The 17,745-nt window shown below is 46.4% G+C and overlaps 1 protein-coding gene and 1 pseudogene across 1 annotated transcript in view; one reads left to right on the plus strand and one right to left on the minus strand.

Moving 5' to 3' along the window:
* LOC146194675 (uncharacterized) overlaps positions 1-17,745 on the minus strand; it is a 96,615-nt gene that overhangs the window by 60,936 nt on the left and 17,934 nt on the right. Inside the window, exons 3-5 of the mRNA XM_084597498.1 lie at positions 11,744-11,829; positions 9,835-9,855; positions 6,758-6,941 (exon numbers count right to left, since the gene is read on the minus strand). Coding sequence (XP_084453624.1) covers positions 6,758-6,941; positions 9,835-9,855; positions 11,744-11,829 — 291 coding nt within the window. The remainder of the gene's footprint in view (positions 1-6,757; positions 6,942-9,834; positions 9,856-11,743; positions 11,830-17,745) is intronic.
* On the plus strand, positions 1,151-3,095 carry LOC146194676 (uncharacterized; annotated as a pseudogene).

A 17,745-nucleotide genomic window follows, 5' to 3' on the forward strand; every position in this document is an offset into this window, starting at 1 on the left:
CGCAGATTTGAGCAGAAGATAAAAACAATTATTGCCTCGGATGCTCCAGACGCTGGAAATGCGCTTAGCACCAATCCCACCCACCATCACACCCAATAATTCCCCCCAAAACAACACTTATGTTCCTCAAACACCCAATGCTCCACTATGGCGGGGCAGATAATTTTATTGAATTACTTCTTCTCAAGTGGAAACGTAGCAGCTTCTGGGGCAAGCACGATACGTTTCAAATTACACCCAGCATGACCCTGACACCCAAAATTCTAAAAAACACACTCACCACTATCTTTAGTCATGTCTCTGGTCACTCCGACAATACCCTTTGCCTGCGAGCATGCGCCCTTTGACACTGCTCACTCACACATCGGACGTGCCTTATGTTGTTACCGTAATTATAAATCACAGACACGCGCCATGATATCCATTGTTTAGCCAAAATATAGCAACTCTGTCCCACACAATGCCTTCACTGGAGACGCTTCTGCGAGATCTGCATGGACGCCACTCATGTTTTTTTCTAGGGGAAGGGACGGAAGAAGGGGAGGGGGAGGGCTTCCAATTTTCACAAGCAGACTAAGGCTACCGAGCTGCCTCGGGCTGGGGTCAACGCATATCATTCTTGGCACGAGACTCCGTCTCACTGTGCACAATAACGTTCACATTCCCACGCCAATCGGCAATAGCAACTGCATGAATACCAATCCAGACCTGACGCTCAGCCGCCACCTCATGGATATTACCTGGAACAGGGTACACCACATGCTGCAGTGATCACTATACTATCTCTCTCGCTGTCCCATTTAAACAATCCAGCGACAAATTCCTTACACAACGCTCACAAACTCGGATGCTATCCGCAAACTGCGAATAATGGACAAGCCAGCTTCCAACATTACACACATCGACCAATAGGTTAGCTGACTTCTGAGCGATGTCTACATGCACACTCAACATATCGAAACAACATAGGGCACTCTTGCATTAAAAACTATGCAGACTCGTCCACCTCTGGCACGCTTACGATAGCCTCCTCGAGCGCTGGAAAAAGAACAAATCGCGCCCTGAAATAGCGGCTGACCACACTTAATCGCAGATAACCCAACATTTAGAGGAGCTCTGCCGGTCAAACTGGGGACACGTTTGTGCCAACATGGCCAGCAATGGGTCCACAAGCGAGCCTGTCAACTCCATCGACATCTCATCGACCCTACACAGTATAACATAGTTATGCAGCGCCACGTTATCGGCTCATACACACCACCTGGCAAGCAAAAGCTGTTGCTGCCTTTATTTTTTCTTCCATGCTACGGGATTACTGGTTCCAGGAGCAGAAATTCATATCGAAGAAACATTTTTTCAGTCCTTGCCCCTTTACTATCTCCTTCCCCTCCTCCCTCCCCCTGCCTGGCTTTTGTTGTTCGGCAGCAAAGGTTCATGTAACCCCCTCCCCCCAGTGATGATCATACTGCCACGGCCGCTCGATGGAAGCGCAGGTGCGGCCTGCTGCATCGCGCCGCCGTCAATGGGCGAGCGTGTCCTTGGGGAGTTTACAGTTGCGCCCGCTGTTTCTGCTGAGGGCGCCACTGTTCAGGGACACGTCACCGTCGGGATTGCGGGCTCGGGGCGCGCGGTTTTGTTGGTCTCTGGACGCGTTCGCCTCAGATCGGCGTAATCAACTCAAGTTTTATTGTGTGCGCGTGTGTGAGCTCGTTTACGTCTAGACGGGACGCGTTTGCGTTGTGTGCTGGGCTCGCTTCGTGCTTTTTGCTGTGCGCACGTGCGGTGGTCCGTCTCACGCGTGCGGCGCAATGCCGTGAAACTGCTGTGTGCCGCTCTGCGACACAAACGCGAGAAAAGACCCTACCGTGAGGTATCATGAGTTCCCCTGCGACCTCCAGCGTAGGGAAGCGTGGCTCAAGAATATCTCCCGCCAAAGACAAGCGGGAAAAAGTATCAAGTAGCGCCTAGCTACAGGTCTCTGGTATGTTCCTTACATTTCACAGAGAATGACAGAGAGCTCTTCGAAATTCAGTCAGAGCTACTGGTTAAGCCAGTCAGGTTCCTTACTCGTGCACACGTTGAACCAAACAACCTGGAGAAAATGAAAGTTTGCAGGGCCACTCAAATCTTTTCTCTGGCAGTAATAGCAACGCTACAATATCTTCAAGAGAACCCGGAATGTCATCCTGAAGCATGCCACTTCAAAGACAGCTCGGCTACAATATATTTCATGCGAATGGTTGCGAAATGGTACGCCCTACATGATATCGGTGCAGTGAAGGCAAGCGGGATGCATGAGAAAGCATTTTTTTTTAACAGATGATGAACGACTCTCCTGGCTGGAGCTAGATTTCATCTGTTACTTGGAAGACCTCCAAATGAATGCTGGGCGGTCGAGGCGAATCACAAAAGAGACCTACGAAGCCACACTCCTGACAACACGGTCAACAGTGGCACTGATTGAATATCTTCTTGACCACCTAAAGTAGGTTCTTTTTTTCTCGGCTCAGTTTTACGTTGTTTGCAACAGGTTACTCAAATGAATTTCATATTTGCAGCTTCCACTATGTCTTAACACGCGGGCTAAACAGTGACCCTGTGGAATCGCTGTTTAGCTGTCTTCGGCAGTTCAACGGCGGCAATGACCGGGTGGATGCCAGGACTGCACTTTTGACAGCGGATAAACTGCTAAAGGTACTGCTTAAAAATATTCCAAAGTGTGCTCATCAAGGTCACGTTAACATGGTGATCACTTGGGCCAGTTCTTGTGTCCCCGTGTCTTTCGCTGGTACAATATGCAAGGTCACATTCCTCTCTTTTTTTTTCAGGTTGGCATCTTTCAAGCAGCGAGAAGTGGCAATGCACCCACTTCTTCTGAAATGAAAGCAGCGCTGAGGGTAACAAGTCCACATGCTGAAACATATGCCCTGCCAACTGCCATTGAATTTGCTACCAGGGAGCTGACCAGTGAACTCGGATCTTTAACGCTGTGTTCTGAAGCAGAGGAACACTTTGAGGTGGCACCAGTAGCGTTTCTCGCTGGTTATGTTGCGAGAACATGTCAGGAAAAGGTATGAACTGTTTTTTTTACATAAACATACACATTGTTTAAAATTTTCCTCTTGTCTGAACGGCCTTGGAAGCAAAGAAATCTGTGCATACAATATTTGTTTATACTCTTCAGGTTGTCTGAGTAGGAGCCAATGCGATAGCGTTAAAAGCCCCGTTCCGCAGAAACAATGGTGACCGCCTTGTCGGCAAAACGCCGTGGGAATGTCTGTGGCAGGAGGTTTTTTACAGGTGATGTGGCCGGACCCTGATTGTTCGGCGGGATGTGTGGTGCAACGAGACCACATGACATGATAAAGTTGGCAGGAGCTGCGAACTCTGCAGCTTCATTAAGATGAGAGGGTGAGATGGGAATGGAAACCGGGGTCCTTGGATCATGAGTCAGGCACGCTACACCGAGACTACACAGGGACGTTCGTATGACTTGGTTAAAGCGCGGCTTTATATCTGTGTCGGGTGGTATATTTCACATAATGTGGTTGCCTCTGACTGTATGCTAAAGAGTATGCATGAGAGGGATAGAGGCGGTAATTAAGGGATGTGTTTAATAAGCGGGTAGCAAGTGCATGTATGCTAATGCGGATCCGTAAGGGGAGAAAGCTCCAAATTTGTCTACCACTATACCAAGTTGTTGGTTTATGTGATATTTTCTGATGGTTTTCAGGTGACGTGCGAGTCGGGCAAGACCCTGTTGCAGGAACCAGAGCCAACCGACCCTGTTTACGGGCTAATGAAAAACATGGACAACGGAGGCATGGTATACCCCAAAATGGAAGCAATCAAGCTTTGTCAGCTTACGTGCGTCTTCATTAACCGGGTAATGAAATCTCAAGAGGTCCGGCGAAGCAGCAAGCTGTGTGAACTGTTCATTTCAGTTTTGCTTCCGCGCTTTACACAGTACCCGCAGCTAATCTGCGAAAAAAACAACAACCGTGCCCACACTGAGGAGCTTTGCAAGATATTCCTAAGTAAGTTGCTGCGCCCACTGATAGCGAACTGGGCCGGGAATCTCAACGCAACAGTGGAGCGACTTTTAAGGCTATGCCATAAACCTCTCTCCAGGAAGGTTCTCCGTTTGTGAACGTCTTCTTCCTCTTTTTGTGTAACTGTGCAATAAATGTATCTAGTCTTGCTGAAGCAGTTTGTGGTTTCCTCGGCTCCAGTTGCGCTTAGAAAAATTCACAACTTCACTATACTAAATGCATTTGTTTTTCTTAATTAAAACAGTTTACAACCTTGATGTTCCACGGAAATGTGCTGAATATTAGCGAAGCATTAAGCAATTTTTCTGATCGCGGGTAAGCTAGTTTCAAACTGGAAGACTTGATGCGCAATCTTGAGACTAGAAATTCTTGAATGCTAGCTGTAAGTTGCACAGTAGAGTACAGTCGCCCAGTCACAGTAGGATCACATTTTGTTATTGGATTGCGCTGGCAGCATAGAAGATGTTGACATCAATCTTTTGTATACGCGTTTTATGCAAGAATGAGTAAACGGTATGAAAATGACACGCAATGAATTCGCGGCATTGTGATGTAAAGGATAATGCATTGTGCTACCTTGGCCGCTGAACAGCTTCCAATTGCTGACAGACGAGTGAAATTTTCATCTGACAACCAATTTGACCCGAATGCACATCACGGTAAATCGCGAACTATCGAGTGGCTTTGAACTACCGTCACAAAAGTTTTTGGTGTACACGCCAGTATATACATCCTTGCGAAGAAAACGCGGTAGTGCTGACATGTTCACACTAGACATGACAGTATATAGGAATTCATGTTTCAAAATTGTGTGAAACGGAGCTCTTAAATCCTTAAAACAGTAAGCTCCGACCGTACCGACGCCTCGCTCAAAGCGCAGCCAGGCGCAACTCTCCGCGCGCGGCTGTCCCCGAACGGTGGCGCCGCGGCGGTGGCGACGGGAAGTAGGCGCCTCCCGCGGGTTTCGGGCGATGTAGCAGGCCGCACCTAGTGCGCGCTTCCATCGAGCGGCCGTGATACTGCCCACACTAAGAGAAGACCACCTGAAGCGGTGGCTTGGCTTGCGAACTGAGGCTGCCCCTCAACTCTTGTTCACAGCTTTTTCTTAGGCTGAACGTAGTTAGACGAGCATTATCTGGTTTTTGCATGGTTTTTGCGTTGTTTAGAATTCTATTCATTAGGAACTTTTCAACGATATATGACGAAATTGTAGCATAAATTTAAATTTTATTGTTAATTTCTAATCATCAGAAGTTGGGGCCTTTTTCAGAGCAAATAAGATTTTTTTAGTGTAGCCGTACTCGGCACAATATATGACTTAAAACAAACGTTTTAGTCAAACTTCATTAATTATGACCAATTAAATAGGCCAAGTAGTTAGTCCAGTGCAATTATACTCGTCATAATATATCCAAAGCAAACGACTTCAAGCTGTCAAGCTGTACAAGCTATCGCCAAAATCACCGTTTATTATACCCCCAGGGACCCGGGTGGGGTACATAAGGAGGGTGAGGAAACATAAATATAACAATGCTTGATGGCCTAAAAAAAGGCGCAAAAAGTTAAAAGGCTCAAATACTCACAATTCAAATCAAGGAGGAGTTGCAATAAAAACGACGAGGAAGCAATCGGTTATGACACGAAATGACATGTGAGGCATCCTTTGAATCTAATAGTGTCACGTTTCATTTACATTATGTTTGGGAAGCTGGTTCCAATCTTGAACTGCGGCTGGTAGAAAAACATTGTTGAAGAGCTAGTAGATCCATGTTAGCGCTGGATTCTCATGAACGGGAACAGACGAGAGTCTATAAAGATGCTCTTTCTGTAACTTACCCTCTTTGGACAGCGACGGTGCTAGCAGTATTGAAAATAAATAAAAAAAATGATTGAACTAGTAGAGAATCACTGCAATGACGGAAGTTGTGGTACAGCCAATGGAGCAGGCAGAGACGAGAAATGGGTCTGGATGGAATCAGGGCCGTCAATTGAGTGCACCTGATGATAGCACCAATTGCTTTGGACAAATGAAAGTTTCGTACGGAAGTTTGAGAATGGATGCTGGTGATGGCGGAAGTGATCTTCTAACGAAGCCCCAAATTCTCGAAGTGTCAGCAGCTAGTTTTATGATGTGCTATTTCCATGTTTACTGATGAGTAGGATACTGAGATACCTGTTTCAACCTGTGATATGTTACGCGTCTTTAGAACGTTTACATGATACATATACGATGGCCCATAATGTCCAAAATTGAATTTCAGCTATTTAATAGCTATGAATAATTTGGTCGTACAATTATTCCAGTGTTATTGTACTCGACACTTGCACTGCTATGGCTTGACACAAAGGTTTGACATTGAGGCCGAGTTGCGCCTTTTGCACTTAGTTGGGCTAAAAACACTCCAGTAGTCGTCGAGATCCTCAAACATCCAAATAGTTGTAATCACAGCGGACCCGACAAGTATCGCTTTCCTGACAGCGTCCAGTATTGCATCAGAACTTAAGAATTCTTTAAACACTTCAAACAGACTCGCAAAGCCGGCGAACAGCGCTCCTCAGCGCGTGACAAGCCGATTCTCGGCCACCTCGAGATGGCTGCCGAGATAATTGGCCAGCATAGGCGACTTTCACTCCAGCAGCTTTTTATAGCCTCCTTGGTGAGGACGGTTATAAGCTTACCGTTTACTAGAATTTTGCCCACTTACCATTTGGTGGCGTGAGGAAACTTCTCTCTCCATAAGGCTTACAACTTCCTTCGGAGCAGGCCTTCAGCTGCACTGTGTAGCGTGTCCACGGCTCCAGGTTGTCAAATAAGATGCTGTATGTCGACAACGCCTTTTCTAATTTGTTGAATGTGCGACTTTCAATGAGGTCTAGATGTCCTTGTCCCTTAAATAGGGAAGAAAATACATGGTAATAAAATTCATTCGTAATATATCGCTAGTCCGTGCTACTGGGCACGAGATGTTATCCTGTTAGAGTAATATAGTAAGTAAGGTTTCTTTCCTGGCGATAATGATGATGATTCACTTAGCAATAATAAAATTCTAGTGTTTCTGGAAAAACACTGGAAGACCCTTAACTTAAAATTTGAGAGGTCAATGGGATAACGTAATCGAGCCCCTTTAGCATCGCATTCTTATGCGCTTCACAACGACATACTTTTCATGACACGTCCCTCCTTGCCTCCGCCTGCCTCGCTCGGTATTTAGCGTCTTTCGACCACTTACCAAGCAATGTGCCTGTGTCTCTTGCACGCATTTCGGCGTCTTAGAGCCGCGTAATCCTCATCGTCTTAGTAGGCATACCTAGCTTTCGTCTTTAGCTGCCTTCTCGGCTTCACTCTTACGTGGGCGACCTCGAGCAGGAGCAGACGCAGATGCACCGTCCGCACTGGCAGGAGACGACTTATAAGAACGTGATCAAAGTGGAGTTCTGAGCCTGTTGGTAGGTCGTGATTTACAGGGAGGCTTAGCGCGAGACACACGAAGACGAGAGAGGACGAGCGCTCTTCCTGGGTTCCTTTCTTGTTCTAGCGTCCCGCGTTGGTATACGGCACCGCATCCATCGCACACAAGTTGTTCCAGAAGCGCGTCTACTTCGCGTCCTCACGTACGACGGATGGACGAACGTTCATTGTCTCTGCCGTCTCAGCTTCTCTTGTGCGCGACCGCATCGCCGAGCGGGAGAAAACTTTAATGCGCCATCGGTACTCGCAGAAGACAGTGACTCATACGAGCGCCCTACGCTATAGTACAGGGCTCCGCCGACGCGTGATTCCGTTCTCTCAACGGTAGGGTCCTCTGAGCAGCGTCACCTGGCGGCAGATAGCGGAAATATTATAAAAATGAATAATATCGGGTTTAAAGCTTGCCGTACTCGTTGCTTCATTGGCGCAGTGGATTAACGCGACTTACTTCAGCACTAAGCGAATAAAACATCTGTTGGAATCCTGTGAGAGCAACATTTTTCTTTTTTTTTCGCTTTATCCGCAACATAAATTAAGCTACCAAGATCATTCCTGGGGAGTGTTCCCCTTTAGTTTGCAAAATGTAGTGCTTTTATTAACAGCTGCAAAACCAGCCGTGAACAGAGCCACGGGGTGATGGCATGACAATAGTAACACTAATCAATTACCTTCACCGTAATCATTTTCTGCCTTCAGTGAGTGTATGTTACCTTTAGGTTGCGTTCAGACGCCTTTCGGTAAACTATCGCCGTTTCACCCGCTGAGAGGCAACCAGTAAGGAAAAAGAAGTTGCGGGACCTATACCGTTGAGGAGACGGAATTACGCTCCGCCGACACCGCATCCATCGCACTCTCGTAGCAGAATGCTCCAGAAGCGTGTCCGTCGACTTCGCTTGCTTACATGACGGCGGCTCAAGCCACCCGGCTGCGTCAAGTACTGTATTTAGTATTGTTTTGTATTTATGGAATGGTGAAATTTCTCTGCTGCCTGTAGTTTAACCATCATCAGATAACCTCCGTTTGAATATTTGTTCTCTCCTAAAATCTGCAGTCTGTTTTTCTCGGCTGTTCTTAAACCCTAATGCTTTGAAGACGATGAACGGATGTATAAGGCTTTGAATCGGACAGCAACTTGCGCCATCTGTTGCGGCAGCGTAGTAAGACCGAAGGAATTTTCCAGCGAGCGCCGCATCGCTGGCAAGCAAAGCGGAAATGTTGTTTGCAGCTCGGTAAACTATTACTTCCGTAATGAATTCCTAATGACGCACCTAAACATTAGGTGAGAGGCAATGCATGCACTAGGTCCACGTTTATTCGGAGCAGCAATGAGGGTCTGTGGTGGAGTGGTGGCGGGCTTACCTCCCACTGCGAAGGAACTGTCTTCGACTCCACGAATTTCTGGAAAGCTTTCACTGTTCCTTTGCTTTCGTCTGATTTTCGCGTTAAAACCGCAACGCCGATATCTGCTTTCTGCGACACGGGGCCCCTAAGTGAATGGTGTTAATAACGCAGGCGTTTATGCACTTGCCTAAAGCGCTCGATTGACTCAGTAAACTATAGTTTGTGAGGTTAGGCGCTGCTACTAGACTAAAGCTTTTGGGGCAACACAGGTCACCTACTATGCATTCAATATGCATTAACGACAATGCGTAGGCTCGACTACTGGGGCATTTCTATATAACGCCAGCGCACTCCTCTGTGCAGTGTTTGAGCGCTATGCACAAGTATTTGGACACGTGTACGAAAAGGGTGCTGAGGAAAACAATACGGGACGTAAGACGTAGTTCTGGTAAGTCTGTAGTCGAAATGCTGGCAAGCAGGCTTGCTTCAATCCGCAAGTATCCTTTTCGAATTCCATTCTGACCTGCACTTCAAAATGAGGCCGTTTCTACTCTGCATCAATTCCTGAAGGCTCAACTCACCAAAGAAGTGTGCATGTACACACGCGTAGTTTAAAATAAGCAAAGTTTGTTTTTACTGAGAGATGTTTACCGTTCTCCGTTGCAATGAGTACTCGGCAATTTGTTTTTTCGGAGCAAAAAAGAAAAAAAAAGGAATCATGTGAATCTACTTCCAAAACTGACATCTCGGACAGATAAGATTCTTATTCATCAATTTTGCATGCCTTAGTAAATTCGTTTAGCAAGTGTAGAGAGCTAGACAAGACATGTTCAATATTACATTGCTAAGTAAATCGATTAGGAATAACCCAATTCTATGACGCGGACAAGGAAATGCAGGCAGACATTGCAGCCGGTGGTTGGCACCTGCTGCGAAGGTTTCTCGTTCCGAAAAGGCTGCGAGCGTACTCACCTTGTCCATGTTCATCTCCACCTGAAATAAAAAGCGGGTGTGAATAAAAGCCCGTCGAAATTAATTTTATATAGAAGTGAGTTCAGAAGCATGCTACGGAAATACGTAAGCTTCTGAAAAGTCTATTAAGTGCCCTAAGGCTACCCCAGTAAAGTCATTCCGCAGCTGACTTGCGCTTCTAGAGTTCAGGTATATAAGCGGACATTAGCTTTACGGTGGAATTTATAAATAATGCTCAAGATTTTGATTTCGTAACTCCGGTAAACAAGCATCTTCCTCTTCGGAAGTCAGCACTAAGTCGAAGCCGAAAGAATGAGCGGGTGGTACGGTGCGTCTAAACTAAACTGTTTTAACAGTTTATTTAACAGGGCAGGGTGCATTTCGTTAAAAAATGTGCATATGCGGTACTGTCGGGAGCTGTTCCCAGTTCAACATCTCCATTTATTGATCAGCTCCTTTGACACCATTAGTGCATTGTAAACACGCCTAAATAAAATGAGCTAAAAAATGGACTTCCATTTCAAGTAAAACATAAAAATGCAACATTGGCAAATCAACGGCCTTGCTTGTCTTGCTCAGAATGTAAGCTTCCAATGTTAACGGACGTCAGCGGAAGTGTGATTTGTTTGGTCACATACACGAAAACGTAATCGTTCTGAAAGAACTGCCTGTCCTGAATCAAAAATAATGCTGACACTTCTAATGAGAAAAACTGAGGGATGGGAAACTCTCGCTAGTTTCAATTTCAAATGCTTCAGCGCCCCTGACGGCTGAAGGGAGCTGATGCTTCTAAAGGAGTAATTCGCTGTGCAAGCCGCTGGGGCGAGAAGATGCGGTGCTAGTAGCGTTGATTAGGGCGCAATTTGGAAGTCATCCTTTTTCGCCGGTGGTGTTTCGAATCGCGCACGACGACGGTACCTTAAAATTGTCAGCTTGTTCGTTACTGGACCAAACGTCCCTGGAAAACAATGAAATGTGGCTGTTTGGTGTCTTTACCTCACAATTGGCTACAAAGGTGCTCAAAAACTCCCACTTTCTACCAATTTTTAAGCCATGGCGCGTCACATTATTAGGTTTTAGAAAAATAGGTTTTTTGATTAGCTTTTGCTGAGGTTTCCTGTGCACATGAAAATATGCAATGCCTGTGGTTCAGTACGTTAGTTATTGATCTGCCGTTTTGTTCCGCTCATACTTCGTTTTTAGGGTCTCCCTTGTTTACGCTATTTTTATTTTCTTGCCGAAAGTTCTCGGATTTGTATCAGCGTCAGCTTCGAGAATTTCATTCTCTCTTTCATAAATGTCGTTACAGGAAGCTGCAAACAGGCTACGTTAACACTGCACTGAATTTCCCAAATTTAAAGGCTAGCCGGACTCATATACTCAACGCGGTGAGTAACAGCGCGAATAACACAGAGAGGCAGGATACAATTGAGATATGGTTGAACAGCGTGAATAACACAGAGAGGCAGGATACAAGTGAGACAACAGTGTTGTCTTACTTCTACCCTGATTTCCGGGGAATTCAGGCTGGCAAAGCTGGTCTCATTTGTACTCAAATCAACTTGCCCACTTCGACGTCAGCAAAAGAAATAAGAAACAACGGTGGAGGTTGGGGAAGGAAGAGGGGATTAAAACTGTGTCTATTGCAGCCTTCTTCTGCCGAGGACTCTTGAGCGGCTTAAATAACCGCGGTTGATGGACAAAGCGTGTGTGATATAATAAAAAGATATAATAAAAAGCTCCGCCACTCCCTCTTCCATGGCTCGGCACATGAATTGTGCGATAAGAACAAGGCCAGGCTGTTCCTCAATCGGAGAACCATTAAGCGCAAAAAAACACTGATAAACGCTGCCGAAAATTAGGAAGCAGTGCAGCAATTTGGAGTGAAGTTGTGTGGTCTGCAACTTACACGAAACATGGAAGCCGGTTCCAGCGGCCTCCACCTGATGAGTACTTCAGAGAAGCTGACAGGTATTGCGAATAGATCACCATGATCTGCAGCGAGGGAGGAGGGCTTTGTTTACTTTCACTGCTGGCAATTTGTAACAAAGACTGAGAATTCGGTTTTAGAAAATGAGACGACTATTGCAGCATTTCGCTATGTCTGCATTGCATATGAAGGTGTTTACTATTGGAAAAATCCTAATGTTCGTTTCTGTATAGTACGTCCACAATCATCGAGTGTAAGGAACAAGGAAAAAAATCATGTGAAGCTAAAAAGATGGATGTAGAGTGAAAAGTAAGCATATTTTAGTTCTGACCAAAAACAGAGTTTTTTTAGGTAATGACTAACCCCTAGATTTTAGGCAGGTACCTAGCACATTGTAGGCGCATTATTTTTATATATGAGTGCGAAATCAGGCGCCGACAATAAGTGTAATGTTAGTTTGAGCGTGTCTATAAATGCATAGTTTGGGCGTTAGTGACTAAATGTTCGCGTTACTGACTTTTGTGCCTAATTTCCCTTATTTTCGTCAAAAGGGAACTAAAATTTGTTTGACGGGACCAGCGTTCATTGTGGTGTCATATTTTTTAGCTTCCCATTCAGCATTCATTTACTAGACAATTGAGATATGGTTGAACAGCGCGAGTAACACAGAGAGGCAGGATACAAGTGAGACAACAGTGCTGTCTTACTTCTACCCTGATTTCCGGGGAATTCAGGCTGGCAAAGCTGGTCTCATTTGTACTCAAATCAACTTGCCCACTTTTTTTGTCCTCCAGAAGTTGACCGCTAGTCAAGTTGGACGCTAGTTTTATTAAATATTCGAACCAATGCTATATGTATGTACCTCTGTACTCCTTATTGTGTGTCGGTAATTAAAATTTATAGACGTCCCCCGAAAAATGAGAAAGAAGTTTCGGTCCCCCAACCCCCCGCCAAATAAAAAGGAACTAAAACCGTTTAGGTCTCTACTAAACGTTCTTTGGTTTGGTGCATAGGGATTATCGTCCCAAAAGGACCCAAGGTTTGTGAGGTATCGCAGTAGATGACTGCGGAAATTTCGACCGGCTGTGGTTCTTTAACGTGTACTGACATCGCACAGCACACGGGCGCCTTGCTTTTCACCTCCACGGAAATGCTGCTGCCTCGGCTGGGGCTCGATTTGGCATCCTACCAAACTCTGTTCTGGCCTCTCAATGCCTTCCAGCTAAGCGATGACAAACCGCGCGAAACAGGGCTTTCGTGCACATATATCGGCGGTACTGCTTTATGGACAGCAGCAAAACAGTTGATGGCTTAAATCATTAACGAATCAAAATTAGCGGGAACGATAAACGCAAATATAGTTGACTATGAACTAATAAAATCCTGACTACAGAGTTCGTCCATCGAATGACATGTCCGAAGTATATTCAAGCGTAGCTTGTTGGGCGAGTTGGTGCATAGTGAAGGTGAAAACCAGTAAAATGTGGACTCATTAACAAGAAAGGAGTGCACAAGGACAACGCTGGTCATCGTTGTGCACTCCTTTCTTGTTAATGCGTCTTCTTTTCGCTAGTGTTAGCCTTAAACTGTGCGAAAAATATGTTTCTTGAATCCACAATAAAATGCCGTTTCGAATTTTTGAAATGAGTAAACAGCGCGACAAACGAAGAAAATAATTTCTGCATGGTTCCTGACAGGTCTGCTACGCTTCGAGTAACTAGGCTGTGTTATGCCTATGTTACGCTTCGAGCAAGGATCAAGTCAAACTGAAAAAGCTGGGCCTAATTACTTCTTGCATTTTGTCGTCGAAGTAAGGCTTGCCACAGCGAAAGGAAACAACCCTATTAAAGGTATAGTGCTGCTTATATTGCTGAAACGAACGGGACCTTGCCCAGGAAAGACATTGCCATATTTTCGCAATAATGCTTCAAGGCCACTACGGTAACTTTTGAAAATTGCATCAATGTGTTAAACGTATTTCTGCATTAGCTTTCAGCTCGTGCGCACTCGAAATCCGTTATCCTGTTAGCGAAAGAGTCACGTAAAACACGCTATAATACAGCTCACTACTACCGAAACTTACTCAGGAAGGTTTGAACGACTTACCGAGCAGCCCGGAACTATGGGAGCTCCGCGCCCGTTAGAACTGACGCGGAATGTCTTACCTGTCGACCTGTGACAAAAGCATACTGCGATCTTGGTACAGAAAGTTGAAAGCCTATGCAACTGTCGTCAAATGTGTCAGCGTTTGCTGCAGCCGCAATAGTACATATCCTGCGCATCGTCCTACTGAGCCCCTACGATCGACTTTCAACATTGATGATATGCCTTTTGTTCGGAAACGTAAACCTTTTTACTCGCCGTTTTCGCTTCTGCTTAATTCCTCCGCCGCAGAATTGCTCATTTTTGGAAAGAGTCTTAACGTCCACTGCAGCCGCTTTCCCTATTAAGTGGTGTTCTCCAGGCTTGCCGCTTTCGGTGTAGTATGGCCTCAGAATAAACGAATATGACGTCAGTGGGCTCAGTCCTTCCACTTTATGCGCATGCAAGCGTTTTGGAAGCATGCGCTGGATTTTGTCATTTCCCAATTTTTCGGTGAGGAGGTACCCGGCCAGCTTCAGAGTATGGCCGGATTTCCGCCTTGGCGCCTCCGTCCAAGCTAAATGTACCGACGTTCCTGTCAATTCGCGAGCTTCAAGCGAAGTGTCGTGGTGCAGAAAAGGCGCAGGAGCTGGGAAAAACAAGTATTGGCTGTTAGTCGGAATAGATGGTTAGATTATTGCCATAAATAATAAATCAATCAACAAATTATTTTTATTTATTGTGTACAGAAACAACTGTGTTGTATTGGTACTGTAGCACAAATAAGAATAAACATTGCCCAGAAAAGCTTCGCACACAGGGACAGAAGACATGAGAGATACGAAGTAACACAGAAAGAGGAATTTAGATTGAAAGTACTCTCGACGAAAATGAAATCAACGAGGACCCTGCACTATAGAACACATCAAAATTACATTCAACAAAGAAAAAGAACAAGAACAGTCGTTGACTGTAATGATAGAGAAATACAGAATCATGACAAGTGCAAATCAGTATGTCAGCCCTAAATCAGAAGTTAGAAATACATCCAAACACAATAAAAGAATGCGGTACGAACAATGATATACAAATACACAATTTGAAGTTTAAATATCGAAGGAAACAGGCCAAACCCAGTAAAGGAGACCTAGAGAAAACTAAAGATGAGAAAAAGCGGAAGCGAAATAAATACAAAAGTCATCAAACTGGAAGTTATATCTTCAGAATACTACGCTGCGATCATACTGCCGCATAGAAGACGCAAAAAATGAACACTGGGACGACAAGCGCGAGCCTGGAAGAGAAGAAAGCTTGACCGCAAGAATCGTTCTAGTCGACTATTAAAACCGTCTTATCTTTCGGCCCTCCTTGGCGTTCTATTGAGACGTGGCACTGGTAGAGCGCGCTGGGGTATGCATAAGACCCCTTCCGGCAGTCCACCGCGGATCCCAGACATCGACACGCCTGTGCATCGCGCTAGTCGCCACCTTTTAGGCCTAGCCCCGGAGTACAGCCATCTCCCGAAAGACTCTCCAAACACCCAAGTTCATCAGGTCTCTCAAGCCATGGCACATCCAAACCCTACGCCGGTTACTCTTCAGAACACCAAGGTGCCAGAGTGCTTTCGCGGGGAAGCGTTTGAAGATGTGGAGGACTGGACTGACAGTTTTAGCGAGTTGCTAAGATCAGTCTATGGAGCGCAGACCAGAAGCTCTCCAATGTTTAATTTGCCTTTCAGGATAATGCAAGAACGTGGTTTGAAAACCACGAAGCCAGCTTATAGACATGGAATGACTTCCGCCGCCAGCTAATAGACACTTTTGCAAGAATTTATCGACGAGACGATGCCATACGCCTGCTTGAAGTGCGCGTCCAGAAGCCGAATTAGAGTGTGGCTTTGTTTGCAGAAGACATGGCTCGCCTTTTTCGCCGTGCCGACTGTAATATGAGTGAGCCAAAGAAGCTACGGCATCTCATGCATGGCGTCAAAGAACAGGTGTTTGCCGGCTTGGTACGCAACCCACCTAAAACCGTGAGTGAGTTCATTAAGGACGCTACGGCTATCAAACGAGCCCTCCAAGACCGGTGCCGCCAGTACAACCGACTTGTCCACTGTGCCGCAACGACTGCGGCGCTGACTGCAACAGATAAGATCACTCTTCGAGACATGATTAGAGAACTTGTCCTTGACGATTTGCAGCGAATTGCGGTTATGGAGGCTCAGTCGTCAGAGCTCCTCATGGAAGCTTTCAGGAAGGAAATTCGCTGCTCCCTATCACCGTTTTCCCCATGCAAAGAGTCTCATCCAGTCTACAACACGGCAGCTCCTCCCGAACCATACCACGCTCCACAACCGGTGAACTAACGGCCGACATTCCTGCACCTTACCGCGAGCCGCTACCCGAGAGCTATGCCGTCGTCCTTCGTCGCCCGCCTCTAGACCATGCCTCACAGAGCTCACCGAGCGGCCAGGAGACGCGCTTCTTCCAGGGGCCTCAGTGGGTGCCTTCCAGGCGCTCTCAACTGCGCCGAACTGACAGGTAGTGCAGTTATGACAGCCGATCACTCTGTTTCTACTGCGGACACCCTGGCCCTGTATATCGGTACTGCCGTTACCCCGAAGAAGGGCAGGCCTTTCCGCCTGCTTCTGTTCGCCTTCACTTCGACACTGAGTCTCTCCAAATCGAGGACAACCCTCCGGTCAGCAGCGAAACCGAATCCTTGGGCTTCCGCCGCCGCTCCTCCCCATCGCCACAGTGCTATTCTTCACCGATGCGCCGCAGCATTACTGACGTTAGCGGACGACGGTCCCCTAGCCCTAACCGGGGAAACTAACAACCGCAACCTCGCGAGGGGAGGTTGCAACGAGTCAAAAAGTGTCAAAACCCTCACAACAGCCGAAATTGCCGATAACCCGTGCTTCTGACGCCGCCGTTAACATTGACATTGCCGCACTGCCGCCGAGAATGCCGCACCAGATGATAGCCATGACGACGAAGCTGACAGCGCCGACCTTGCCGCACGTCCGCCGCAAATGCTGAGACAAGCAACCCAGATAACGTTGTTAGCGCTGACCTCGCCGTTTTCCACTGATGGGCTGAAGATACATGCTCTGGTGGATACCGGGGCGGATTTTTCAATTATTAGCCAGAACCTGGCCAACACGCTGCGCAAAGTAGAAACCAGATAGACCGGGCTAGTAATAAGAAGTGCTGGGGGTCAGCTACTGGCACCAAGAGGGAATTGCACAGCCCAGGTAGGAATACGAAACGCGGTGTTTGTTGGCAGCTTCGTTATTCTCCCTGACTGCTGCAAAGACCTCATCACGGGCATGGACTTTCTGCGTCTTCATGGAGCTGTAACCAGAATTCGTGACAGCGTCGCTGCTTTCACCAATAATCACGAAGACCTTGGTTATGCAGAAGTGTCACTGATGCCCTTACGAGTCACCAATGAGATGGTGACATTACCTCCCCGATCATGCTCTCTTGTTCAAGTGAAATGCAACGTGGCGCTTACAGGCGATGGCGTCGCCAAACAGGCAGTAACCATGGCAATCAGCCAAGGTGTTTCTATAGCTCCAGAGCTCGTCAATTTGATCAGTGGGCATACCGAAGTGCTGCTGACAAACTTCAGCAACGAACGTCAGCAAATTCCAAAAAGCACAACTGCGGCCTTTTTCGACAGCCTCCCAAATGCGCAGCACTGCTGCTTACTGAAACAGAAAGGATCAGTGTGCAAGACACCTGGAACCATCTTCGATGTGAGCCCAAATTTGTCTTCTTCAGAACAGGACCGCCTTTTGGATCTCATTGATCAATTTCGAGACTGGTTTGCTTCAGAATCACGCATTAGCCAAACGCCTTTGACAAAACATCAAATTATCACGGATGACTTGA

Source organism: Amblyomma maculatum, chromosome 3, assembly GCF_055883805.1.
Source record: "Amblyomma maculatum isolate TAMU_Amacu chromosome 3, ASM5588380v1, whole genome shotgun sequence".
Taxonomy (NCBI): domain Eukaryota; kingdom Metazoa; phylum Arthropoda; class Arachnida; order Ixodida; family Ixodidae; genus Amblyomma; species Amblyomma maculatum.